This window comes from Microcaecilia unicolor, chromosome 2 (assembly GCF_901765095.1).
Source record: "Microcaecilia unicolor chromosome 2, aMicUni1.1, whole genome shotgun sequence".
NCBI lineage: Eukaryota > Metazoa > Chordata > Amphibia > Gymnophiona > Siphonopidae > Microcaecilia > Microcaecilia unicolor.
Genome location: NC_044032.1, coordinates 313,542,803 through 313,570,668, shown reverse-complemented (window position 1 = coordinate 313,570,668; position 27,866 = coordinate 313,542,803). Strand labels below are relative to the sequence as shown.

Sequence of the window (27,866 nt, the reverse complement as noted above, 5' to 3'; positions counted from 1 at the left end):
GTTCAGCAGAGGTTGGCGGATGCCCCTTGCCAGGTGTATTTTCGGAGAGAAGGTTGAGGAGGTCACAGACCAAATCAGAAAGCACACTGATACTATCTCTTCTTTCTCCCACCGGATGCCTTCAGCATCCACCTCCTCATCAAGGACGTTTTTTGACAAGTCGAGGAGTGCTCCCTACTACTACTCTAGGCGTAGGTACACTCCTTCGGCTCTTCAGCCTTCTCAAGCTGAGCCCCAGCGCGCTCATTCTCATCAACAGCATGCGCCTGAGTGCCCTTCTGCTCCCCAGTCAAAACAAGGAACAAGATTTTGACTGGCTCCAGCAGAACATAGCCGCAGTAAAAGTGTTCGTTCAAGATGACTTGCCGTTCGGGGGGGGGGGGGGGAGGTTGAAATTTTTTCACCAAAGGTAGCCTCTCATTACCTCTGACTCAAATAGTCCATCTCAGATACACCCTCAATTGGCATTCTAAGCCTCCAAATTGCTCACCAAGAGCTCATTCATTCAGCTCTCAGCACAGGCAGGTAGTTGCAGAGGAACTCTCTGCCCTTCTGAAGGCCAGTGCTGTAGAACCTGTTCCACCAGGGGAAGAAGGGCAGGGATTCAGTGTGCAGGGAGGATGTGTCCCATCCTAGACCAAAGGGCCCTGAAGAATTTCTAGTCTGAGAAAAGTTCAAGATGGTTTCCCTAGGCACCCTTCTCCCAATTATTCAGAAAAATGATTGGCTATGTTCTCTGGACTTAAAGGGTGCATATACTCATATCCCGATACTTCCTGCCCACCGGAAGCTTTTTCAATGTCGACTGGGAATACATCACTTTCAGTACCGCGTGTTGCCTTTTGGCCTCATGTCAGCTCCCAGGGTCTTCACCAAGTGTCTAGCAGTAGTCGCAGCATCACTAAGCAGACTTGGGAGTCCATGTGTTCCCATATCTCGACGATTGACTGGTGAAGAGCACCTCAAAGGACAGTGCTCGGGAGTCCATGCAGATGACAATTTGGGTGCTGGAACTACTAGGGTTTGTTTTAAACTACCCCAAGTCCCATCTACACCCTGTCTAGAAATTGGAATTCATAGGAGCCCTGCTCAACACACAGAAGGTTCAATTCTACCTCCCGGAAGCCAGAGCAGACAATCTTGTCTTGCTGGAATCCAAGGTTTGAGCAGATCACAGCTCGGCAGATGTTGATATTTCTGGGCCACATGACTTCCACAGTGTACGTTACACCCATGACGCGTCTTCGCATGAGAACAGCTCAATGAACCCTGGCTTCTCAGTGGTTTCAAGCCACGGGGAATCTGGAGGATGTCATCCAAGTGTCCCCAGAGCTTGCTTGCATTCTTCAGTGGTGGACAATTGAACCAATTTGACTCTGGGACTTACATTCCAAATTCCTCAACACAAAAGGTGCTGACGATGGATGTCTCTCTCCTGGGATGGGGAGCTCACATAGATGGGCTTCACACTCAAGGAACTTGGTCCCTCCAGGAAACAAATCTTCAACCTCCTGAAGCTTTGAGCAGTCTGGAATGCTCAAGGCTTTCAGAAATCGGCTGTCCCATCATATTATTCTCATTCAAACAGACAATCAAGTTGCAATGTATTACACCAACAAGCAGGTGGGCCCTATGTGTCAGGAGGCTATCCAGTTGTGGCATTGGGCTCGCCTACATGGCATGTTCCTCCGAGCTACTTATGTGGTGGGCGCAAAACAACACCCTGGCCGACAGGCTGAGCAGGATAATGCAATCACACGAGTGGTCTCTTCACATGGGTATGGCCCGCAAGATCTTCTGAGCGTGGGGCACCCCCTTGGTGGATCTTTTTGCCACTCAGATCAACCACAAGGTCTCTCAGTTCTGTTGCAGGCTTCAGGCCCACAGCAGACTAGCGTCAGATGCCTTCCTCCTCAATTGGGGGACAGGTCTTCTGTATGTGTATCCTCCTATACCTCTAGTGGGGAAAACTTTGTTGAAACTCAAGCAAGACCACGGAACCATGATTCCGCGCTGTATTGACCGCAGCAGATTTGGTTCCCTCTTCTTCTGGAATTATCCTCCAAAGAACTGTGAAGATTGGAGTGTTTTCCGACCCTCATCACTCAGAACGAAGGGTCACTTCTACATCCCAACCTCCAGTCTCTGGCTCTCACAGCTTGGATGTTGAGAACTTAGAATTTGCTTCCTTGGGTCTTTTGGAGGATGTCTCCTGGGTCTTGCTGGCTTCCAGGAAGGATTCCACTAAGAGATGTTACTCTTTTAAATGGAGGAGGTTTGCCATCTGTGGGAGAGCAGGGCCCTAGATCCACTTAGTTGTCCTACACAGACCCTGCTTGTGTACCTTCTACATTTCTCAGTGTCTGGTCATAAGACCAACTCCGTAAGGGTTCACCTTAGAGCAATTAGTGCTTATCATCAACATGTAGAAGGTAAGCCTATCTCTGGACAGCCTTTAGTTGTTCGCTTCATGAGAGGTTTGCTTTTATCGAAGCCCCCTGTCAAACCTCCTCTAGTGTTCTCACCCAGCTGATGAAAGCTCTGTTTGAGCCACTGAATTCTTGCCATCTGAAGTTCTTGACCTGGAAGGTCGTTTTCTTGGTGGCTGTTACTTCATCTTGTAGGGTCAGTGAGCTTCAGGCCTTAGTAGTGTACATAAGTACATAAGTAATGCCACATTGGGAAAAGACCAAGGGTCCATCGAGTCCAGCATCCTGTCCATGACAGCGGCCAATCCAGGCCAAGGGCACCTGGCGAGCTTCCCAAACGTACAAGCATTCTATATATGTTATTCCTGGAATTGTTGATTTTTCCCAAGTCCATTTAGTAGTGGTTTATGGACTTGTCCTTTAGGAAAACATCTAACCCCTTTTTAAACTCTGCTAAGCTAACCGCCTTCACCATGTTCTCCGGCAACGAATTCCAGAGTTTAATTATACGTTGGGTGAAGAAACATTTTCTCTGATTTGTTTTAAATTTACTAAACTGTAGTTTCATCGCATGCCCCCTAGTCCTAGTATTTTTGGAAAGCGTGAACAGACGCTTCATATCCACCTGTTCCACTCCACTCATTATTTTATATACCTCTATCATGTCTCCCCTCAGCCATCTCTTCTCCAAGCTGAAAAGCCCTAGCCTTGTTAGTCTTTCTTCATAGGGAAGTCGTCCCATCCCCGCTATCATTTTAGTGGGTGGCCTTATACTAAGCTTTATCACAACAGAGTAGTCCTCAGCATGCACCCTAAGTTCCTGCTGAAGGTGGTGTCGGAGTTCCATCTGAACCAGTCGATTGTCTTGCCAACATTCTTTCCCCAACCTCATGCCCATCCTGGCAAAAAAGGAGACGAGTCAGACTCAGAAAGAAGAAAACAAACGAACGAAGGATGATGGCTTCGGCTGGCGGGGGTTGGGGTCCCCCGCCAGCAAAGGTATGCGACGGCAGGTTGGCGGCGGGAGGGGGTTTGTCAGGCCGTCGGTAGGGGGGTCCAGGGCCAAATCTATGGGGGCCCTGGCCCCCGTGGCCCCATTACAGATACGCCCCTGCCTGCTACAGGTAAGTATCCTTGCTTTTCTGGAAGTTCTAAGCCTCCTTGTTGCTAATTTCCATATAACAGTTACATTTTCATTTTAGGCCCCCCCCCCCCCCCCCCAGCAAAAGGATGCTAATGTCATCTGCAGGGAATAGACAACCCTTTTTTTCACACAAAGGGAAATGACTTGCCATTTGGGGAATAGGGTCATTTGAAATAAACATCACAGAATTTATAGTCCTTAGTATTTCCCAAATCCTTTTCAATTTTCCCCAGTATCTCTATTTGTACCCAAAGTAGTCATTTCATCCTCCCTCCCCAGTCATTTCCATCTCATTCTCTCCTGCCCATCACAATGGGGCCTCAACAAAAATTAATGCCCCCTTACCTCTCCCTTTTCCCCAAAACATTTGATCTGCATGCTCACCTAATTATTTGTAAATCAGTCAATCTAACACCACATACCTTGTCCACACATTCAATAAATCTCCCCCACACACACTCTAAGGGAGGTGCAGTTTTCAGTGTGGGATACTGTTAGGGCATGTTATTTTACCACTAGCTAATATTATTCCCCACACATAGTCTAAGGGAGGTGCAGTTATCAATGTGGGATACTGTTAGGACACGTTGTTTTACCACTAGTTAATATTATTTTAGCAAAGGTCTCTTTTTATTCAATGAGAGTTATAGTAGTTAATACTCATAGTAACTGGAGTTAACAGTAGAATAACATGGCTTAATAGTAACTCATGTTGATAACTTTCCTCTTAAGTCTAGAAAATTAGAGCAGAAATAACAGCAACTGCATTGAATTAAAGAGTTGAAGGTTGTGTATATATTGGAGTAGTCGATGAAGGTGCCTGCCATATTGAATGTACTAGCACCAAGATGATAATTGCAGTAATGTTGGTAAAGAGAGGGGGAGATGCTGGATGGAAGGGGGAGAGAAAGAGATCAGAAAGACTGGGGAATAAGAAGAAGGTGAATAGGAGAGCTGGGGTGATGGAAAGAGATGAAAAGCTGTAGGTAGATACATTAAAAAGAAGGACATTGAGTTAAATCTGGACAGAGAGACAGAAAAATACATTGAAGAAAGCTAGAAGGAAAAGGAAGAGAGAGAAAAGTGACAAGAGAATGAAAAGAAGATGAAAGAAAGCAGAAGCCAGAGCTCAAACCAACACAATTAGAAAAATAAAATTAGCAGAAAACAAAGGTAGAAAATGTAATTTTATTTTCTCTTTTATGATTAGAATATGCAGGTTTTGGGGATATCCATTTCAAAATCTCTGCTGATCGGAGCTCAGGGGTACTTGGTTGAAATTTGTTTGTCTTAGGAAGTAACTTGACTTGAAGTTGAGAAACATTACTGTAAATGTATTTATTTATTTATTTATTATCTCATTTGTACCCCACAGTTTCCCAATAGTGTAAATTGTGGTTTACAGTGGTTATGAGGAAAATTTGCAAAGCTATTTGGCCTGTTAGGTTGACTGTCTGAAAGTTGCTCTCAAAAGAGCTAAAAGTAAGCACATTTTTGTCTACATGTAGAGGAGGTGGCATTTGTAAGTAAGAGAGTTCAATTTGCAAATACAAATGTTTCTGTGCAAGAAGCACGTAGGTGTAGCCTCACCTCAAGTTCCTCATAGAATACATTTTTATAATTATGACATTGATCCATAAAACCTATCATTCAAGAATGTTGTCCTTATTATCTCAATTTTCGATACCTCACTCATCAGGTAGAACTTTATACTCTCTACAACAAAATCTATCTGTAGTGCCCTTATTTAAACAAATTCATCTTGATACCATTCATAACTTGGTCTTCAGTGTTACTGGCCCAGTTCTCTAGAATCATCTTCCCAACCATATTCACTTAGAAATGTCATATCAACATTTTAAGAAGAAATTGACATTTTTTTCCTGTTTGAAGAAAAGCTATCCTTAGTATAAGGATGGCTAGTTTTCACTGCTGACAGCAAAGATGAGAATTAAGAGCACTCAAAATTTTTTCTTTTAGCTGATCTATTATATTGATTGAATTGTCACTCTTCCTTTCAGATTTTATTTTAATACTAGTAAAAAATGCCCGTTTCAAAAGGAAAGGAAACGGGCGCTAGCAAGGCCACCCCCCACCCTCCCAGACTCTGCTGCCCCTCCGTTCCCCCCCTTCCGCGACCCAGTTGACCCCCCCCTTCGCGGCGAAAACCATCCCCCGCCGCTGTCCAGTACCTGTGCTGACGGGGGACCCGAACCCTCGTCAGCCGAAGGCCTATGCTGGCCTTCACTGCGTTGCTTCTTCAATGATTTTGTGTTCAAGTTCCTCTGCGTGCGGTCCCAGGCACAATCGAACATTGCAGGTTGGCGTTTCGTCGAGTGTCAGTGCTCCGCCCTCGTCGTCATCACGTAGTGACGCGAGGGCGGGGCAAACACTCATGGGCAAAGGGGATATCTCGACGCCTCAACTTCCGGTGGTGGCTTCATTTAGAATGTTGGGGTTGCGAATTATGTGCGGATGGGGCGTAGCTGAGGGCGGGTCTATGACTGACAATGAGTGGTGCATGAGTGAGAGTGAGTGTTGCTGACAGCCTAGCCTACCAACACTGCAGGGCTTCAGTGTTTCCCTCCCAAAGAGTGAGCTTCAGAATGTTCCAGGTGAGAATTATTTATATAGAGGGTACCAGCACAGTGGTTTACATTACAATAAGAGAAGTATATCAAATGAAATTAAACTAAACTAAACGCTGGTCACGTGACGCTATGGTGGAGAGAAGACGTGTGTGAGCTTGTCTCCGTGACCTGACTGCTCTATTAAGACTCTGAAATAGAATCGGAGCCTGAAACGAAGTGTTCTTTGATATAGAACGTAAAAGTGAATAAGATAGCACAAAAAAGAAATGAAGGAGAGCCAGCATGGCAGCGAAATCTGCACAGAAAGATAAGCTTCGGGGGAAAGGGCTAGGATATAAAATGGCGGCCTCACCTCCTGAGCCTGGGCTGTCGGTGTCTTCAGCATGGATAGGGGAAGTCACATCTGAGATGACGGTGGTGATGGAGGAGCTATTGGAACGACGTCTTGCTCCCCTTGACAAAAAGCTGGACAATAAATTAGAACAGCTGAGCTCGAAGCTGGAAGAGCTAACTAGAGAATGCGTGGCATATCAGAACAGGGCGAGCGAAGTGGAAGAAAAAATGTCCGTAATGGAAGGTTGCCAAGCAGATTTAATGAAACAGTGCAAGGTAATGGAAGCAAAATTAGAAGACTTGGAGAACTGCTCCAGACGGAATAATATCCGTTTGGTGGGGCTGCCGGAGGCTCTTGGTGGCCGGTCCTTAGAACGAGTGCTGGAACAATGGCTTACAAAGACAATCGATTTTCCTGTCGAATTGGGCCCGCTCCGCATAGAACGAGCCTACAGATTGGGAGTACGACAGATGGAGCGGAATAAACCACGAGTGGTGATTTGCAGAGTTTTAAACTTTGCACATAAACAACTCATACTCCAAGCGGTGCGATCTGATAAGCCCCTGACATATGAGGAATCTCGGATTCTCAGTTTTCAAGATTATTCGGCCGCTATAGTGGCAAAACGGCACACTTTTTCATCAGTGTGCTCACAACTATTTGCAATGAAGATCCGATTCACGCTTCAATATCCAGCCACTCTGAAAATTACCTACAAGGGGACAACAAGACCTTTTTTGTCCGACAAAGAAGCTAAAGGGTATGTTGAACATCTGACAAAATCGGATCAAACGGCAAACGAAGATGGCGAGCAGACATGAAGGAATGCAGCGGCATATGAGCAGAGGCCCAGTGGTTAGCGGTAAGCGAAAATGAAGACGGTCAGAGAGACTAGTTGCCGCTAACATATTAAAATATAGCACGAAGGACAAAGAGTTGTTTTGTATTAACTTTGAAAGTTAAACTTAGACGTTTATGGTTCAAGTTCATGGACTGGCAGAATATGGAACTTACAGTGTGTCACCTAGAGACTATAAGGGAGAGGAGGGACTGCTTAATCGGGTTGTTCCCTTCGGGGTGAACCTCGCATCATCAGAAAACATCAAATCTTTTTCCTCGGATTAAGAGGTAGCAATTTGTATCCTACTTTCGAAGTGCTCTTTGCTTGAGAGAGGTGGACACAATGCACAACTGAAGCATGAGGATGAGGGACGGAATAATACTCCATTTAGAGGAGTATCTGTTGGTATAGGAGGCTATGGCCCCAGTGCTGCTTTAGGATGTACCTAGAATCAGAACAGCACTACAGGGATAAAGTACTCAGAGACATTCAAGGACATTAATGTATTACAGCTGTCTGCTTTACTGTAGGTAATGCTTTTGGATGCTACAAGACAGTAAGGTGACTGTATAATGATGTGGTTAAATCTCTTATTATATTAATGGGGAAGAGGGGAAGTTAATAATATAAGACATGTATTATAATAGGAAGGGGGACTGGAAGGGGAGGTTTTGAAAATAAAAGGGCTTAAGAGGCTACAAGGGAACATGAAGTGATGGGGCTTGACTTTACGGGAGCGGTGGGGTAAGCATTAAACGTGATGGCTTTCTATAGGGAAGCACTAAACGTGATGGCTTTCTATAGGGAAGCACCCAGGGAAGGGGACCATGGGGGGGGAGACGGGAGGGGGGGACAGGGAGGAATTGGGGGGTTTATTAAAGTAAGAGATGGTCAGAGGGGTAAAGGAATTAATGATGGAGGCAGTGTGCGTGTGGTTGAGGCAATGGAAAGGGACGGATGTGTGATGCAGCGTGTGGGATCAGCTCAGAAATACAAAAGGCATTATAGGATAAAGGGGGGCTATAGGCTGGGATGGCTCCTCTGGATCAACAGTGGTTAACCAGTGGAATAGGGGATAGGTGGGATTAAAATAGTTACTTGGAATGTGGGTGGTATCCACTCACCCATTAAACGATCAAAAATTCTCCATTATCTACAGAGAATCAGGGCGGATGTGGTTCTCTTGCAAGAAACACACCTATCAGACTCAGAACATGCAAAATTGGTAAAATGGTGGGTAGGGGATTGTATAGCATCAGCGGCGGTGGGGCGTAAAGGAGGGGTGGCTATACTATTTAGAAAAGGGGTTGCCTCACAGATTAACCAGTTGAATAAGGACCCAGGAGGGAGATACATTTTTTGTAATGTCACCATTGCAAAACGACAACTCATGTTGGGAAACATCTATGCACCAAACACGTTAGATCTGAAGTTTTATAATAAACTGACCATGATTCTCAGTAGAAATGATTCACTCCCTGTGATCTTAGTTGGTGATTTCAACACGGCCTGGGACCCGCAGGTTGACAGATCACACCCACCTGCTGACAGGGGTGTTTCCAGAACAAGGGGTCTGCCGGATATGTGTAATACTTTAGATCTTATAGATGTATGGCGCACATTGCACCCTGGGGTTAGGGAATACACCCATCAATCGCGAGCACATAACACCCACTCTAGAATTGATTACCTGCTCATATCACGCTCATTTTTTACGCACATTGGTGAAGCTATCATAGGACCTTGTATAATATCAGACCATGCAGCGGTGTGGATGACGTGGCTTATAGGGGATTTAGAACAGGAGACTCGGGAGTGGTCCTTCCCAAGTTATTTATTTATCTTTATGGTAACGACAAATTTCGAGAATTCTTATCCAACAAATGGGAGGAGTATAAGTATTTTAACGATGGAACAGTGCAGGGGGCCGCAACATACTGGGAGGCAGCTAAAGCTGTACTGAGAGGGGAGATCATTAGTTTTGCTAGTCAGTATAAAAAGGCATGAGACAGGGAAATATTACGATTGGAGAAACAGCTGGCCAGCTTGCGGAAACAATATGGGAGGTCCCCATGTGCTAGAGTGAGGAAAGAAGTGATTTCTGAACAAATTACTTTGAATTCCCTACTCCATGAACGAGCGGCAAAATCTCAGGCCTATTACAAATATCAGTTATATAAGCATGGAGATAAGGGGGGCAAACTTTTAGCCAAGCTAGTAGCACCACACTATGTATCAAAGTATATCACCGGTATTAAAGGTAGAGACGGGAAAATAGTGCGCACTGACAAACAAATAAGGGAGGAATTCCTCAGGTATTTTCAGACTCTTTATAGAGCAGAAGAGTCTCAGGGTATACGGGGGGAGTTATATTTGCAAAATGTGATCATTCCCAGACTGACACAAGAGGAATGTACAACATTGAATTCTCCTATTAGTACAGATTAAGTTTTTTGGGCCATCGGCCAGAGCAAATTAGGGAAAGCACCTGGCCCTGATGGATTTAAGGCCAAGTTCTATAAATTGATGGTGGAATCTATAGTCCCGTCGCTAACTGCGGCGTTTAATGACTGGGTAGTCGATGGAAACCTGCCAGAGCGATTAAATCTAGCTCAAATTATAATGCTTCCCAAACCCAGCCGGGATCCATTGCTGGTATCATCTTATAGGCCTATTTCATTGTTAAATCATGAAGTCAAAATGTATGCAAAAATAATAGCTAATAGGCTAAGCAAGGTACTGCCCAGGTTAGTTCATGAGGCAAAGGTAGGGTTTATTCAAGATCGATCCATAACTAAAAACTTAAGGAGTATATTAACGACATTAGAAAGGCTTAGGAGACATCCGGAACCGGCTATTTTGATCAGCTTTGATGCCGAAAAAGCCTTTGACCGAGTGGAATGGCCTTTTCTGTTCTCTACTCTAGAGTCCTATGGCTTCAGCGGTTGGTTCGTCAAAGTGATACAGGCATTATATTCTTATCCCCGGGCACGGATATTAGTGAATGGAGGTCAGTCTGAGGACTTTGAGATTAGCAGAGGGACCAGGCAAGGTTGCCCGCTATCGCTGCTCCTGTTTGCTCTATACTTAGACCCTATGGTCAGAGACATTCAAGCATGCCCAGCTATTAGGGGCGTGAGAATTGGCAGGCAGGAGTTCAAGATTGCGGCATTTGCTGATGATCTATTGGTGATAGTAACGGACCCCCAACAGTCTTTGGGGGCTTTATTAGAAACCTTTAGCGAATTTGGAGACTACTCAGGCTTCAAATTAAACCTGGATAAGTCAGAGGCTTTAGCAGTTACCACAGATACTAGGTGTTTGTGGGCTGAGGGCTTTCCATTAAGGTGGGCAGATGTCTCCTTCTGATATCTGGGGGTGCTCCTGACAACCAAAACTGAAGATATATATAAGTTAAATGTCAACAGATTATTAGCGCAAACAGAAAGGCAATTGGACGCCTGGAATGTATTGACGATACCCTTGGTGGGTCGTATCAGTCTAATCAGGATGGTAATCCTGCCAAGATGGTTGTATGTAATGCAAATACTACCTCTACGGCTCCTTAAAAAAAGACATTCAGCAATTTTACAAGGTTGTGATGAGATTTTGCTGGGTAAAAAAGAAGGCGAAACTTAAGTTGCAGCTTCTGATGGGAAACTGGAGTCAGGGGGGCCTGGGTTTACCTAACCTCAGATTTTATAACTTAGCCTGTCTGATGAGGTCCCTGAGAGACTGGATCTTTGGAACTAGTATACATACACTGAGAGCGTTGGAAGAGGCGTTTTTTCACCCTTTTAACTTAATCACTTTATTACACGCCAAAAGACATTTGATCCCCAAAGCTGTTAATAAAAGTATCTTATTAAAACCCTTTTGGGAAACCTGGCAGTTTTGGGGGGATAGTCTGGGGGGCGACCCGGGTACATCTGAATTAATCACAATTAAAGGGAACCCAGAATTTTCACCGGGTCTGGAAAATCCTGTGTTTAGCCAGTGGGAGGACAGAGGCTACTTTATTTAAATACTATACTTGATGATGCAGAGAAATTAAAATCTTTAGACCAATTACTGCCACCTGCTGAGCAGAGATGGGGGGACAGTTACGCATATCATCAGATTCAACATTATGTTCGTTCCCTGGATGGGGCAAAGCTTGGATTTAGACTGGGGGAGAAAGTACAGGCCCTTTATGATGAAGTATCAACAGAGAACCCGTCTATCTCAGGCATTTATAAGAAATGATGGAGTCTGATCTCACGAGAGGGACCCGGTCAGCTTAGGCAGAGGTGGGAAGCAGACTTAGGGACAGATTTAACTAGTTGGGACATTGAAAGGCACATTAGGGGGATTCCTAAACTCATTACGGGCGCTCGGTATAGGGAATGTGCGTTTAGAACACTCCATAGAGCATACTTTACACAGAACCAATTGTTTAGAGCAGGAGGGATTCAATCACCATTGTGTTTGAAATGTGGTCAGCAGGAAAACACGTTTTACCATGCATTTTGGGAATGTGTAAAGATAAAGAGATTTTGGCAACGCATAGTGGAGTTTCTATCTTCTATATTGCCAACACGGATAAGAGGCACACCACATCAATTAGTTATGGATTGCCCGGGGGCATTTAGAGGCTTGTTAGCGGATAATATACTTTTATGTTGCAAATTGAGCTTGGTGGCCCGGAAATGCATATTGCAGGCCTGGGTCTCGAAAACCCTACCAGAGTATTGGCACTGGGCGCAATCAAGTACACCAATTGATGACCTGAGAAGTGCGAGAAGCAAGAGGCTCGTGCAGATGCAAAAAGAGCTTTCTAAATATCTGGGGACCATTTTTGGGGACATTAACACAGAGAGGTAGAAGCCATATTCTTAATACGCTGTGAACATGGGCTGGTAACACATGTCATATGGAAGTCTATAATGTTGCCCACACTTACGCACACACACATTTATATACCTGACCATTCCTAGAGGGGAGGTAAGGTAAGATGGGTGGGAGGGAGGGAGGGTGGGATAGGGAAGGGGGGGGGGAAAAGGGTTATACATGCTCGCAGTCTAATGTTAATACAAGGAATATGTCTTATGGGATTTGATGGGGACCTGACTTATATGGATTTCATTGGATTTATGATGCACGGTAAGGTATCATTACCACCCTAGGAAGGGGCGGTGGGTACATATAATATAGTTGGATGATGGTTTATACTGTTGGGCCTTGATGGCCAACGTTCCTGTTTGATTCGGTTACATTTAGGGGTGGCGATGACAGATTTGCTTAATGAAATAAACTCTTAACAATGTATACTCTGTGGGGAGGGAGGGAGAAAAATGTTATAAACTTAATGACGAAAAGTTTTCCCAGAAGGTTCTGTTGTGGACTTTTAGCTTTGTATGAATATTAATGCTGATATTTGGTCCATCTGTATCATTGGTGATGTCATTAATAAAAAATTGTTGACTACTAAACTAAACTTGGTGCAAAGTCCACCAGTAAGACATATAATTCTCAATAAACATAATGATAATTGAGGCAATTGTTTGAGTGGGTACCTCTGTCCCCCAAATGCCACACATTGAGAGTCTGTTCAATAACGGCACAGCTGGGAGTCCTGCCCATACTCTGCCCACATGCGCGTCCCCTTGCAGTTGTACACTTGAGACTAGATTCAGTAAATGGCACTCAAAGCTAGGTGCTGGGATGGGATGATCTGTGCTAAGCTAGTATTCTGTAAAGGACGCTCTTGTGTGAAACATCCTTTTATAGAATACTAATGTGATCATTTATATCTGCTAAAGGCACACAAATGCAGGTATTCTATAACATTAAATAGCAACCCTGCGCTTGTAGATTACTTCAATCACACTTAAGGAGTGAGCAGACAAGTCAAATAGGAGCCTCGGCAGCAACTCGTTTCACACAGGAACATATACTGTGACTTGCCTGCATCTTTATTGGCTTCCATATTTTATGACTCCTGAATCTCACAATATTTCACTTACAGAATATATTTCATATAAACTTTAAAGCTTATCTTTTTAAACTCAAATAACTGCAGTCAGATCCACACCAACATGGGGTCATGTTTCGCCACACTGCATCAGGGCGATGGCGGCTTATCTTAGACAGCATACTATTTAGGCACCTCCTCAACTTGTCAGCGTAATCTACAAGTGCAGGGTTGCTATTTAATAATTTGAATTACCTCTTCTGTGCATACACCATTGTTGGACTATTTACCATTCGTATTCCATAGCATTGCACCTAAAAACTGGCCCTGACTGTCATGTTCCCTGCCTGCGCAAGGAATGGGCATCTGAAGAGATGGCGGCCATTTTAGATTTGGGCATATACAGGAGAGGGTGGCCATCTCTGAGGTGGGCGTCTTAGGTTGGGGCGGCCATCTTGGTGTTGGGCAGCCGCAGGAAGGAAGCCCATGTTTGGCCTTGAGGGCGTCGCCAGTTGGGGCAGCCATCTTGAAGACAGCTGTGCATGTTTGGGCCTAATTAATGCACAATTTAAAGCCAGGCCATCAGTCCTCCCACGCTTCGGCTTCTATTCAGTGCTTCTGGTTCTTCTTCTGTTTGCTGCCTGGTATTGACCTTCGCCTGATCCTGGATTTTCTACTGTCTGCTGCCTGGTATTGACCTTCGCCTGATCCTGGATTTTCCCACTGTTTGTGCCTGGACCTTCTTTGCCCGCTGCCTGGCTGTGCCCCGTGGACTCTGTTCTGGACTCAGTTCTTCCTTCTTTTGGCTTCCCCGCACCTGGGGGCTCAACCCCTGGGGACGAAGGGAGACACAGGGGGAACTCGGGATTGGCCGACAGCTCGGTGGAATTCTTCCTCCATCGGGCACAAGGGCTTACATCTCCACTTGGCGTGCCTGACAGAAAGCCGAAGCCATGAGCTCGTCGGACAAGTCCGAGATGGCCGAGTTGACCCGAATTGTACAACAGCAGCAAGGACAGCTAAACCAACTATCCATGGCGCTGCAGAATGTCTGCTCCCAGATGCAGACCATGCAGACGGGCCACCAGGTTGTTCCTAGCCCTTCGGAGCCGGGGGGATCTCCCTTGGGACTCCGGCTGCCAGACCTGCCACTCCTCTGATGGCACACCTGCCTGCCGAGGTTTCATCAACCAATGCAGAATGCTATTGAAATGCAGCCCCGGGCCTTTCCATCTGACCAAGTTAAAATTACATATATGATGACTCTCTTGTCTGGACCAGCCACTCCCCTTTGGTAGCAGCGGGATCTCATGTTAACTAATTTCAATGAGTTCCTACGCCAATTCCGGATGGTGTTCGACGTTCCCAGAAGACCATCTTCCGCCGCTGGGGAGCTGTTGCGAGTGCACAGGGTACAGACTCTGTGGGGTATACTCTATTCGCTTCTGGACGCTAGCTGAGGAACTTGGCTGGAATCAAGAAGCCTTGATTGCCATAGTCTGGCAGGGATTAAATAGCCGCATTAAAGACGAGTTAGCCGGACGAGAGGTACCTGCGTCCTTAGATGCAGTGACCTCCCTATGTACCCAAGTGGATGTCCGGTTTCAGGAGAGAGCCCGAGAACGGGGGAATCCGCGTTCGGGACCCCCGGTCCACCTCGAGGTCACAGTTCCGTCGTCCCCTCAGCGGGCACTGGGGTCTGCGGTGGAGAGGTCCGAAGAACCAATGGTATGGGCCGATCACGACTCTCAGAGAAGGAGCGAGCTTTTCGTCGTAGGAATCGACCTCTGCTTCTACTGCGGGAAGACCGGCCATATAGTAGCTTATTGTCCTTGCAAGGCGGGAAACGACCAGACCCAGGACCACTAAGCCAGGTGGCCCTGGGTCATGTGTTTGCTAAGCCTGAACAAGTATCCCCATTGCATGAAAAATTGGTTATTGTTCCATTGACTCTGTAATATCAGAATTTCACATTGTCCACCTCGGCTTTGATAGATTCAGCAGCCTGGAGGTAATTTCATCGCCACCGGACTCCTGAACGAAGTTAGGTAATCCTTGTGTAACCTGTGGATCACCACTGCAGTACCTCAGTGTAGGGGATAGCCTTGCCTCACACTATCACACAAATCACCAAACCGTTACAGATGAAGGCTGGGAGTAAGTCATGATGAGACGATCCAATTGTATGTTCTTCCTCAGGCTATTCCACCCCGTGATCCTGGGCATGCCCTGGCTATGCCAGCACATGCCTCAGATCAACTGGAAGACCGGCGATGTGGCTAGTTGGAGTCCTCGGTGTCAGGAGATCTGCCTTAACTCAGGGTCTCCTCTGGAGCTAATGTGAAGGTGGCAACGGGAGGTTTGAACGCTTGCCGTTCCCAGCTCCCCAGTGAGTATCAGATGTTCCGGAGTGTGTTTGATGCCCGGGAGGCGGGATGTTCTGCCCCCTCATCGTCCTTTGATTGTGCTATCGATCTTATGCCTGGACAGACCCCTCCCTGGGGATGAATATATACACTGTCTCATGGGGGAGTCGGATGCCATGCGCCAGTACGTCCACGAGAATTTGAAAAAAAGATTCATTCTGCCCGTTCCTCCTCTCCTGCGGGCGCGGGATTCTTTTTTGTGTCGAGGTTTAAATGCCATCGCGATTAAAAACAGGTACCCCTTACCCCTTAATCCAGAGCTCTTTGATCGTCTCCAAGGGGCCACCATTTTCTCTAAATTGGACCTGAAAGGTGCTTAGAACTTGGTGCGTATCCGGCCAGGGGATGAATGGAAGACGGCTTTTAACACCCATGAGGGGCATTTTGAATATTTAGTCATGCCTTTTGGACTGTGTAACGCCCCAGCTGTTTTCCAGGACTTCGTCAACTCCATCTTTCAAGATTTGTTATACGTCTCAGTAATTGTTTATCTGGACAATATCCTTGTTTTTTCTAAGTCCCCTCAAGAACATGTAAAGCATGTGCGAATAGTACTGCAAAGGCTATGAGAGAATCACCTATTCGCCAAACTTGAGAAGTGTGAATTCCATCAACAAAGTATTCCTTTTTTGGGATACATTATCTCAGCTACTGGGTTGCGGATGGACCCAGGGAAAGTCCGAGCTATTCAAGAGTGGCCACGCCCTCAGGGATTACAGGCAATACAAAGGTTCTTGGGCTTTGCCAATTATTATAGACAATTTATTCACCAATATTCAGTAGTGGCAGCTCCCCTTACCGCCTTGACGAAAAAGGGAGCCAACGTGAGGGATTGGTCCCCACAAGCTATTGAAGCCTTTGAAAGCCTAAAGAAGGCTTTCTTATCTGCCCCGGTTCTTTACAGTCCGGATACCCGGCGACCATTCATTTTGTAGGTGACGCCTCGGCCTTAAGAGCTGGAGCTATCCTATCACAGACTTCAGGTGCAGGGAAAAGGCACCCTTTGCGTTTTCTTCTTCAAAACGTTTACAGCAGCTGAACAAAATTATACGGTTGGGGATCAAGAACTGCTGGCTCTTAAACTGGCATTTGAGGAATGGCGATATCTCTTGGAGGGGGCAGTTCATCCGATTCCTGTTATCACTGACCACAAGAACTTATTGTATCTGCAGGAGGCGAAGAGACTTAATCCTCGTCAGGCCAGGTGGTCCTTGATTTTCTCCTGTTTCAATTTTCGTCTCAGCTTCCGCCCTGCAGTTAAAAATATACAGGCAGATGCCCTGTCCAGAGCCTTTGACCCACCGGAGGAGATTGAGGAGTGAAGTCCTATGTTGAATCCGGCCTGCATTGCTGTCTCCGCACTATCTACCCAAAGCTCTTCCAAGATTCTCATGTCCCCTCGGTTCAGGAGAAATATACTTGGATGGGGACATGCTTCCAGGATTACAGGACACCAAGGCTACTATAAGACATTACATCTCATTTCCCGGTTTTACCAATGGCCTCATATGGCCCAAGATGTCCTGCAGTTTGTCACCACTTGCCCTTCGTGTGCTCACAAGAACCCTCCTGGGAAGCCTTGGGGGTTGCTCCAACCTATACCAGTGCCACAAGCGCCATGGCAAGAGGTCTCCATGGACTTTATAACGGAGCTACCCCCCTCTCAGGGTTGTACGATCATTTGGGTGGTAATTGACCAATTTTCACGTATGGCACACTTCATTCCTCTGAGGGGACTTCCGTCAGCGGCAGTGCTAGCCCAGCAGTTTATCCTGCATATTTTTCGCCTCCACGGTTTACCCATACGTATTATCAGTGACCGAGGGCCACAGTTCACGTCCAGATTCTGGAGGGCCTTATGTACAAGCTTTGGAATCACAAACCACTTCTCATCGGCATATCATCCACAGCCAATGGTATGGTAGAGCGGGTGAATCAAACGCTGAAACTGTATCTGCGGATGCATGTTAATATTCGGAAGGATAACTGGGCCTTGTTGTTACCATGGGCAGAGTTCGCTTATAATAACAGTCTTCACTCGGCCTCTCACACCTCTCCGTTCTTCGCGGCTTATGGATGGCACCCACGATTGCCTCTCTCCCCATGCCATCAGTGATCGGAGATGTTTCAACCGCTGCTCCACCTCAACTTCAAAGGACCTTAACTGACCTCCGGAAAGTTTAGGATGAAGTACAGTCACACCACCAACAAGCCATGGAGACTTATCAACGATTTGCAGATCAGAAGAGGCGCTTAGCACCACTACTCCAGCTGGGACAATGGGTATGGCTCAACACCAAATACCTCAAACTCAGGCTGCCTTCTTTAAAATTTTCCCCCAGATTCATTGGACCGTTTGCCATTACTGAGCGAATAGGGGCCGTTACCTACAGACTACGATTGCCTCCTCACTTCAAGATACATAATGCGTTCCATGTATCTTTACTCAAGCCATTGGTATCCTCCAAGTGGCACCCCAAACCCAAAGAGTCCCGGAGGTCTCCTCAGAACCTGAGTTTGAGGTACAAGAAATACTGGATTCAAAGTTTAAGCGGGGACGCCTGTACTATCTATTGGCATGGAAACACTATGGGCCTGAGGATAACTCATGGGAACCAACGAATCAGATTCATGCTCCCAATTTGCTACAGGACTTTCATGATCGATACTCCTCTTAACCAGGCCCAGGACGGAGGGGGAAGCATTAGGGGAGGATACTGTCATGTTCCCTGCCTGCGCAAGGTATGGGCATCTGAAGAGATGGCAGTCATTTTGGATTTGGGCATATACAGGAGGTGGGCGCCTTAGGTTGGGGCGGCCATCTTGGTGTTGGGCAGCCGCAGGAAGGAAGCCCATGTTTGGCCTTGAGGGCGTCTCCGGTTGGGGCAGCCATCTTGAAGACAGCTGTGCATGTTTGGGCCTAATTTCTGCACTATTTAAAGCCAGGCCACCAGTCCTCCCACACTTTGGCTTCTATTCAGTTCTCTGGGTAGTTGCAGTGCTTCTGGTTCTTTTTTCTGTTTGCTGCCTGGTATTGACCTTCGACTGATTCTGGATTTGCTTCTGTCTGCTGCCTGGTATTGACCTTTGCCTGATCCTGGATTTTTTACTGTTTGCTGCCTGGTATTGACCTTCGCCTGATTCTGGATTTACTTCTGTCTGCTGCCTGGTTTTGACCTTTGCCTGATCCTGAATTTCTACTGTCTGCTGCCTGGTATTGACCACTGTTTGTGCCTGGACCTTCTTTGCCCGCTGCCTGGCTGTGCCCCTTGGACTCTGTTCTGGACTCAGTTCGTCCTGCTGTTGGCTTCCCGCACCTGGGGGCTCAACCCCTGGGGAACGGAGGGAGACACAGGGGGGAATTCGGGGTTGGCCGACAGCTAAGTGGGAATTCTTCCTCCATCGGGCACAAGGGTGCAGATCTCCACTTGGCATGCCTGACACTGACTCACCCATGCCTTGCCATGAGCCAGGTCCCCTTTGCGATATGAGCTATGAAATTTAGGTATGCATGTTATAGAATAGGGTGTAGGGCAGATCCACGTGTAAATCCTAATTACTTGCCATTAAGTGCTTATTAACTTCAGCAATTGATTATTAGTGCTTAATTGAATAATTTCATTTGTGATCCACAACCCAAATTTGGTGAACCTATACAGAATACGGGGGCACTTATGCACACCCCTATAAAAGAACTACTAGTGTTTATATATATATATTATATATACTAGTAAAAAAGGCCCGTTTCTGACACAAATGAAACGGGCGCTAGCAAGGTTTTCCTCGGAGTGGTGGTATTTTGAGAGAGTGTGTGTGAGAGTGACTGTGTGAGAGAGAGAGAGTGAGTGTTTGTGTGCAGTGAGTGAGTGTGGGTGCGAGTGTTGTGTAGAGACAGAGTGAGAGTATGTGTGCAATACACCGACTCTCTGTGAGACCCGAGATAGAGTGTATGAGATCGAGAGAGTTGTTTGAGAGTGACTGTGTGACACATAGAGAGTGAATGTGATACAGTGTGAGATATAGAGCGGTGATGACGAATCTATGGCACGCGTGCCAGTGAGGGCACGTGCGCCAGTCGCTGGTCCGCTCCGCCCACTCTCCCTCCCTCCCTCCGAGTACCAGGCCGGCCTCCCTCCCTCCCTCCCACCACACACCAAGCACCACGCCACTTGCCCTCACTCCCTCCCTCTTCCAAACAAGCTCAGCCCGCCCTTCCTCCCTCCCTCCCAGCACACCCCCCCTCCTCCTCCTCCTCCTCTGAAATTGAAAAATGTACGCAGGTAAGGCAGCGTCGGCCGTGGCAACGAAAAGCGTAGTCTTCACTCGGCGCGCTTCCTTCTGTCTCGCTCTGAAGCTGGACCAGAGCTTGAGAGCGGACAGAAGGGAAGCGCGCCGAGTGAAGACTACGCTTTTCGTTGCCGCTGCCGACGCTGCTTAACCCGGTACGTTTTTTCAATTTTAGAGGAGGAGGGGGGCCCTGTGCTGGGAGGGAGGAGGACGGGCGGGCTGATGCTTGTTTGGAAGAGGGAGGGAGCGAGGGCAAGCGGCGTGGTGCTTGGTGAGAGGAGAGGGAGGTCGGCCTGGTGCTGCTGGGTGGGAGGAGGTAGGCCTGACGCTGGGTGCTGCTCCTGCGTGGTGGGAGGGAGGAAGGCCTGATGCTGGGTGCTGCTGGGTGTGGGTGGGAGGCTAATGCTTAGTGCTGGGGAGGAGGGAGGCCTGGTGTTGGGTGCCGCTGGTGGGAGGGAGGGGAGGCTTGATGCTGGGTGGTGCTGGGTGGGTGATTGGGAGGGAGGCCTGATGATGGGTGGGTGGTTGGGAGGGAGGGAGGCCTGATGCTGGGTGCTGAGTGGGTGGGAGGGAGGCCTAGTGCTGGGTGGGAGGGCTGGCGGCCTGATGCTGGGAGCTGGGTGGGGGAGAGGAGGGTGGCTGGAGGGGAGAGGAGGGTGGCTGGACATTTGTGGCTGGAGGGGAGATGAGGGTTGCTGGACATGGATGGAGGGCAAGAAATGAAGAAGAAAGGAGGAAAGTAAAGAAATAAATGGAAAGGAAGCCCTGGAAACGGAGTTAAGAGAACAGATAGAGAGCAGCAGAATCAGTGACTAGGACCAATATGGATAGAAAAAATCACCAGACAACAAAGGTAGAAAAAAATCATTTTATTTTCATTTTAGTGTTTGGAATATGTCCAATTTGAGAATTTACATCTGCTGTCTTATTTTGCACTGGGTATACTGGAGCTGTAACACCTTACAGAAATGATTTATAATGAAAGAAAATCTGTTATTTTTTTCTCCTATACTAGTAAATATTTTCAATGATGTCTGTTTATATGCGCCATGACTGGTGTAAGGGGGTGTGGCCTAATCATAGGGGTGGAGTCATATGTGATGACCCCGGCCATAATTGAGTACTGGCACTTCGCGATAAATAATTAGATTTTGGTTGCTGTTTGGGCATCGGTCTCTGAAGGTTCGCCATCACTGATATAGAGTGTGGTGTGACAGTGAGAGAGAGAGAGAGAGTGTGTGTGACAGAGATACCTTCCCCCCCTCCCTCTCTGGGCTCAGGACCCCCTCTCTCTCCCCCTCCCTCCCTTCCTCCCCTCCTCCTCCTCCTCCCACTCTGGGTCTCAGGACCCCCCCTCCCTGGTCTCAGAACCCCTCCACACCCCTCTCAGGACCCCCTCCTCTCTCTGGGCTCAGGACCCCCTCCCAATGTTCCCCTCTTTCTTTCTGCATCCTTTCATCCAGGTCTCCCTTTTTTCCGTACCCTTCCATCCAGCCTCTTCCCTTCTCTTCCATCCTTCACCCATCTACCCTCTCTCCTGATCCTTCCATCTAATGTCTCTCTCCCCCTCCTTCTATCCAGTGTCTCTCTATCTCTCTACCCTTTTCTGTTCAGTGTCCCTTCTCTCTCCACATCCTTCCAGTCTCTCCCCTTTGTCTCTGCATCCATGCATCCATCTCCCCCTTTCTGTCCCCATCCTTCCATCGTGTCTTTCTCTCCCCATCCTTCCATCTGTTTTCCCTCTTTCTCTTCCCATCCTTCCATCCGTCTACCCCCCTCTCCTATCCTGTGTCTTTCTCTCTATCCCCTTCTTTCCCTCCAGGCCCGTCCACCACAGACCTGCCAAGTCTCTCGAGAAACACGCGGCGCCAGCTCCCATTTCCGGCCACTGCTGCTGCTTCTGTTAAGCAGCAGCGACCGCTACAAAAACAAAAACAGCTGTTTTTAAAAAGCAAGTGCGGCACCACAGACAGCCATCAGGCATTGGCTGTTGGCTCTGCAGCCGCTCCTCTCGCCTCTCATGTCACTGCCCCTGGAGGACGACCCCGGAGGAGCACAGCGACGTGAGAGGCGAGAGGAGCGACTACAGAGCCAATAGCCAGTGCCTGATGGCTGCCTGCGGTGCCACGCTTGCTTTTTAAAAACAGCTGTTTTTTGTAGCGGCCGCTGCTGCTCAACAGCAGAAGCAGTAGTGGCCGGAAATGGGAGCTGGCACCGCGTGTTTCACGGGAGACTTGGCAGGTCTATTTGGGTGGGCGGGCCTGGAGGGAAAGTGGCTGGGCCTGGGCGGCGACCTCGGGGGAGGGGTGGAGGGGGGAGCAGTGACTGCGGCGACCTCGTGGGGGGTGGAGGGGGGAGTGGTGGCGACCTCGGGGTGGGTGGAGGGGGGGATCCGATGGCGACCTTGGGTGGGGTGGAGGGGTGAGCGGCGGCAATGACCTTGGGGGAGGAGCGTAGCAGCAGGGGCAGAGCCTCATGCTGCTGTCGTGCGGTTGGTCAGTGCTGCGTGTGACGTCAGCTTGGCTTCGGAGCCTAGCAGACCAACTCAGCCACGAACACAGGCAGCAAGACAGAACGTTGGAGGTGAGAATCAAACATAGAAACGACAAGTGACCGACTCACCTGCAAATGCGCAGTAGAGTCACTCAGAACGCTAAGAGGGTAGAAATCCAAGCCCCGCCTCCACCAGCAGTACAGCCCAATAGGGAGAAGGGCTTGGACATGGGCGTGGAAATCGGAGGAGGAGGGAGCAGGGACGGAAGGAGGGGGCGGAACTGAGGGAAACACGCTGGGGGGAGGGCAGGGGAGAGAGCAGGGTTGGTGGACCCGGGGGGGGGGGGGGGGAGATAGGAAAACAAAAAACTAGCCCGTTGTTACGGGCTTAACGGCTAGTTATTATATAGAATATATATATATGTGTGTGTGTGTGTGTTACATTTACGCATGCAAAGAGTTAAAGAATTGGGGCCATATTCTATATATGGCGCCTAAGAAATCCGCGCGGCAAAGATTTCCACCTAAGCGTATTCTATAAGTGGTGCCTAGATTTAGGTGAAGTATATAGAATACGCTTAGGCGGAAATCCTAGCGCTTAAATCCCTGCACCTAGATTTACGCGTACCAGGCCATATTCTATAACTGCACACATACATTTTGGAATGCCTATTTCCTGGCCCATAGCCACGCCCCTTTTAAACTGCGCATATTAGAATTTAGACACAGTGTTGGTCCTTATCTGCCATCATTTACTATGTTATGTTTCATTATAGAATAAGCTTAGTGAGTTGTGCATGTACAGTCTTGCTTAAGTGCTGTTATCAATGCTAATTAGCTTGTTAAGCCAATTAAGTTACACACGTTGTTATAGAATATGCCTAGATTTCTGCACGGATATAGAATTGCTATATAGAATTTGGGGGGTACTCTTCCCATGTGATTTAAAGTTTGTTGAATCTTTGAAATGTCAGTATGAAACTGTTTTGTAATCATTTCTGTTTAATAGAAACAGTTTATTCCATTTTAAAATTTTGATCCATTGTTAAGGCCAAAAGAACAAATAAAGACCATGTGGCAATTACAGACCTCTAGTTATAAAATGGTATGGGACATGTAGACTGTAACTAAGATTATTTTTATACTGTCACTAACCAGACATGCTATAAACTCCAGTAATGAGATGCTATTAACCTATGAATTTGGCAGGAAAAAAAGAAAAGCTGAAAAGAATGGCCTTACAATTCAACAAATCTTTCAAAAGTTCTTAAGTAGTGAGAGTTGTGCCAAGCACAACCCCTCCTCTAAAGCCACCAGTTTGATTTTTATCTTTAATTGCATGTTTTATGTGGGATCCATTTATGTCATGTGTGGGCAATATATTATTTTTCTTTTCGACAATATATTTTCCTGTTTCTCATTCCACCCGATTTGATTCCTACTAGAAGAGAGAGTTGTGCCTATTGAAGTGTGTCGTTCCAAGCTATCCAGGCATTTGCAGGGAGTGGTTTTCCGCTGTGATAAGTGCACCTTCACTTGCTCCAGTGATGAGAGTTTACAGCAGCACATAGAGAAGCACAATGAGCTGAAACCCTACAAGTGCCAGCTGTGCTACTATGAGACCAAGCAAACAGAAGAGCTGGACAACCACCTCCGAGATGAGCATAAGGTGAGCCTGACCTAGCAGCTTTTAAACTTCACTTGATCCTATATAATAAAACTCACCCTCAATGTTCTGAGGACACTGACGTCAATGTCACTTCCTTCGGGTTCGAACGGTTCGTGGTGGTGAAGCCACCGAAATCACTGTCTCTGGCCCCGTCCTCGCGCCAAACGTTATGACATTGAGGGTGGAGCAATGGTGTCAGATCGAGGGCGGAGCAGTGGCGTCAGTGGCTTCACAACGAACAAGGACTTAGGAGATGAAGGTGGCGTGCGTTGACGAGGTGTGGAGCAATGGCGTCAGTGCCTTCACAACGACGAAGAGGTGGGTAGGGAGGGGGGGTTGGGGAGGAAAACCTTGCTAGCGCCTGTTTCATTTGCTCCAGAAACGGGCTTTTTTTACTAGTGTATATATAAATGTTATATTAAGTCACACAGCAAATGAGGAGTATTAACTTATGTATATCACAGTTTTGTAACTTAAAAAAAAATGACAAGGAGAGTTGACCAATCATGCACATGGAGCATTTCTCAGTCTTCTGTGCACATGGTTCTTCTGATGAAATAAAAATGCGGATTAGCAAGTGTAGTTAGGTATAGATTCAGGCTTCCTGAATGTTTTGACATCTTTGGTCAATCAGCTTTTGGCAGAGGGAAATATTCATTTAGAAGCTATTTTGCTCACCCCTCTGCTAAAGAATGTAAAATTAGGGCCTACTCAGTGCTCAGACTATAGACTATCTCTAAGATGGTTGAGGCTGCAGTGGGGATTCAACTTCAGAATTACCTTACTAGGTTCAACATTTTAGATGGTTGGCTGTCCTGCTTTCGTCCTGGCTTTAGTACTGAGACTGTGCTTCTGGCTACAATGATTGAACTAAGATGGAATTTGGATATGGGTACGCTGATAGTAATTAAGCTGTTAGATCTGTCGGCAATCTTTGATTTGCTCAGCCTCAATATTTTGCTGAAGAGATTGTCTGATATAGGAATAGTGGGGCAGGTTCACAAATGGTTTAGTGAATTTTTGCAACACCGCTGTATGGACTGGTTCTTTTTCTCAGTCATGGAACATGGACCTGGAAGTTCTACAGGACTTCCCGTTGTTCCCTATCTTATTCAGTGTTTGTTTGAGAGAATTCCATCAGCTCTTGAGATCACTTAAGATTACCTATCTCTCATATGTTGATGATATCACCTTGTTTTTTTCTGGTCTCACTTACGGGCCTTTTTTCTAGCGGGTTGCTGATTGGCAATTCAGAACTACTGCCGCCCAACACAGCCGCCAGCGGTAGTTCCGGCTCCAGCTTGGGCCATTTCCGACGCTGCTGGATTTTAAATATATATTTATCGCAGGGGGTTACATGATGTTAATATTGCTCGGTTACCGCTGGGGTAGCGTAGGAGCCTATACCTTCAACTCAGTAGGTGGCAGTAAGTGCTCTCCCCCCCCTCCCCCTGGCATGGCCACGCAGTAAGTGCAAGTTTATTACATGGCCATATGTTTTTTCGGGCTTTTTATCTGCTGCAGTAAAAAGGGCTCTGGCGTATGGCAAAAACAGCTGCTACCGCAGGGCCTTTTTACCGCAACTTGGTAAAAGGACCCCTTAATTTATCGGAGATTGCCAAGCAAATGTCTTTTATATTTGATAAGATATCCTATTGGATGTTAGAAAATGATCTGAAGATTGATCCAAGTAAAACCAATCTCTTGTGGGTTGGGGGACAAGATACGGTGATCCCTACTGTACCTGTTAAGCTGTCTGGTGTAGACGTTTTTCTTCAGTCTAGTATTAAAATCCTTGGGGTAACCTTAGACTGTACTAATATGGAGTTGCATATTAATGACCCATCTGAGAACAGTTCTGCAAGCTACACTAGAAAATAGTCTTATTAGGTTTGCCTTTGGCTCAAATTTGACGTCTGCAACGTGCAGAATGTAGCTGCTAAGCTCATTCTTGATGGGGATCTATGCTACCCCCTACCTAATCAAATTGCACTGGCTTCCGGTACAAGCCAGAATTCGTTTTAAATTACTATTGTTTGTGTTTAAAATTTTATATGGTCAGGTTCCAGATTATCTTTCTGTGGCTGTTTCTAAGTATTCTGTGTCTAGAAATTTTCAGTCTTTGCAGAAGATTAGACTGGCCTTGCCACCTGTGTCGAAGTGTCGTATGATGTATGCTAGAAATAGGTCCATTATTGGCTGTGGTCCTGAATTCTGGAATAAGTTACCCAGGGAGCTTAGAGAGATCACTTGTTACCATAGTGTTAGAAAGGCAATAACAACTTTTGTTTCACCAATATTTAATAGACTTGTCAGCTGATGGATTAGTTTTGTCGGACTACATAATTTATTGGCATACTGGGACAGACCAAAGGACCATCAAGCCCAGCATCCTGTTTCCAACAGTGGCCAATCCAGGTCACTAGATCCCAAAAAAGTACAATACATTTTATGCTGCTTATCCTAGAAATATGCAGTGGATTTTCCCCAGTCCATTTTAATAATGGTCTATGGACTTTTCCTTTAGGAAGCCATCCAAACCTTTTTTCAAACCTCGCTAAGCTAACCGCCTTTACCACATTCTCTGGCAACGAATTTTAGAGTTTGATTACACGTTGAGTGAAGAAACATTTTCTACGATTTGTTTTAAATGTATTACTTTGTAGATTAATTGCGTTCCCCCTAGTCCTAGTATTTTTGGAAAGAGTAAACGATTTACGCCTACCTGTTCCACTCCACTCCACTCATATATCCCCTCAGCCGTCTTTTCTCCAAGCTGAAGAGCCATAGCCGCTTCAGCCTTTCCTCATAGGGAAGTCGTCCCATCCCCTGTATTATTTTTGTCGCCGTTCTCTGTACCTTTTCTAACAGCCTGCTTCCATGCAAATGGGGATAGAACACTCCCTGCCTGGTATTGATAGATACCATTATCTAATTTCTCAAAATATACGCCATTATGAGCATGCAAAGTCCATTAATAAAGCTGGATCTTGAAGGTTAACAACTCCTTGCTTGTCTCAAGTCCTCTGTCGTTCAGGTACTCCTGTCTTGCAGGAGCTGTAAAAGAGACCATAAACTACAAACAGCCTGCCTCCATGCAAATGGGGGCAGAACATACAACTTTCTGTACATTTAGGGTTGCTTTCAGTAAGCTGTGGTATCAAGTGGCTTCTCCTGTGCTTCAAGTCCATTTTTACTGCAGCAGTAAAATGGCCAGTTTTCCATTTTTTGTATTAATGGCCATGCACTAATGCCAACCTTAGCGTTTGGCTATTAAAAACAAATTAGCCCCCTCTGTACAAAATAAAAAACATTTTTTGCGCATGTTTAGAGCATTCCAATTTCACCTCACATGTTTAGCATATCCCTGTAATCTTTTAGTTCTCTGTAACAGGCTCTTCCTCTGTGCTTGCTGCCCCCCCCCCCCCTTTTTCTCTCTCCATTGGGCCTGAGCACATCCTGTGGTAAGCCATTGTAAGGTGTGGTAAGCGTGCACTGTTGCTTACTGACGGTTAGTAAAAGGACCTCGTAATGCAAAATGACTAGTTGCTGATTTTAATAGATTGTGAATAATAAAAATGTAAACATGGCATATGCAAAAGTGTGGTGGATGCACTTCCAGTTTATTCATTAATGGCCCCGTTTACTAAGCCATGCTAGAGGCGCATTAGTGCGTGCTAACTGTAGACGCCCAAGATG

The 27,866-nt window shown here is 46.6% G+C and overlaps 1 protein-coding gene across 5 annotated transcripts in view; it reads left to right on the top strand.

Moving 5' to 3' along the window:
- Positions 1-27,866, top strand: part of ZNF462 (zinc finger protein 462) — a 717,470-nt gene that overhangs the window by 602,581 nt on the left and 87,023 nt on the right. For 4 of the 5 annotated variants that reach the window (XM_030194320.1, XM_030194316.1, XM_030194318.1 and 1 more), the window contains one exon: positions 23,944-24,167. In XM_030194320.1, the coding sequence (XP_030050180.1) occupies positions 23,944-24,167 (224 nt within the window). The remainder of the gene's footprint in view (positions 1-23,943; positions 24,168-27,866) is intronic. The other variant, XM_030194319.1, reaches the window with a different exon arrangement.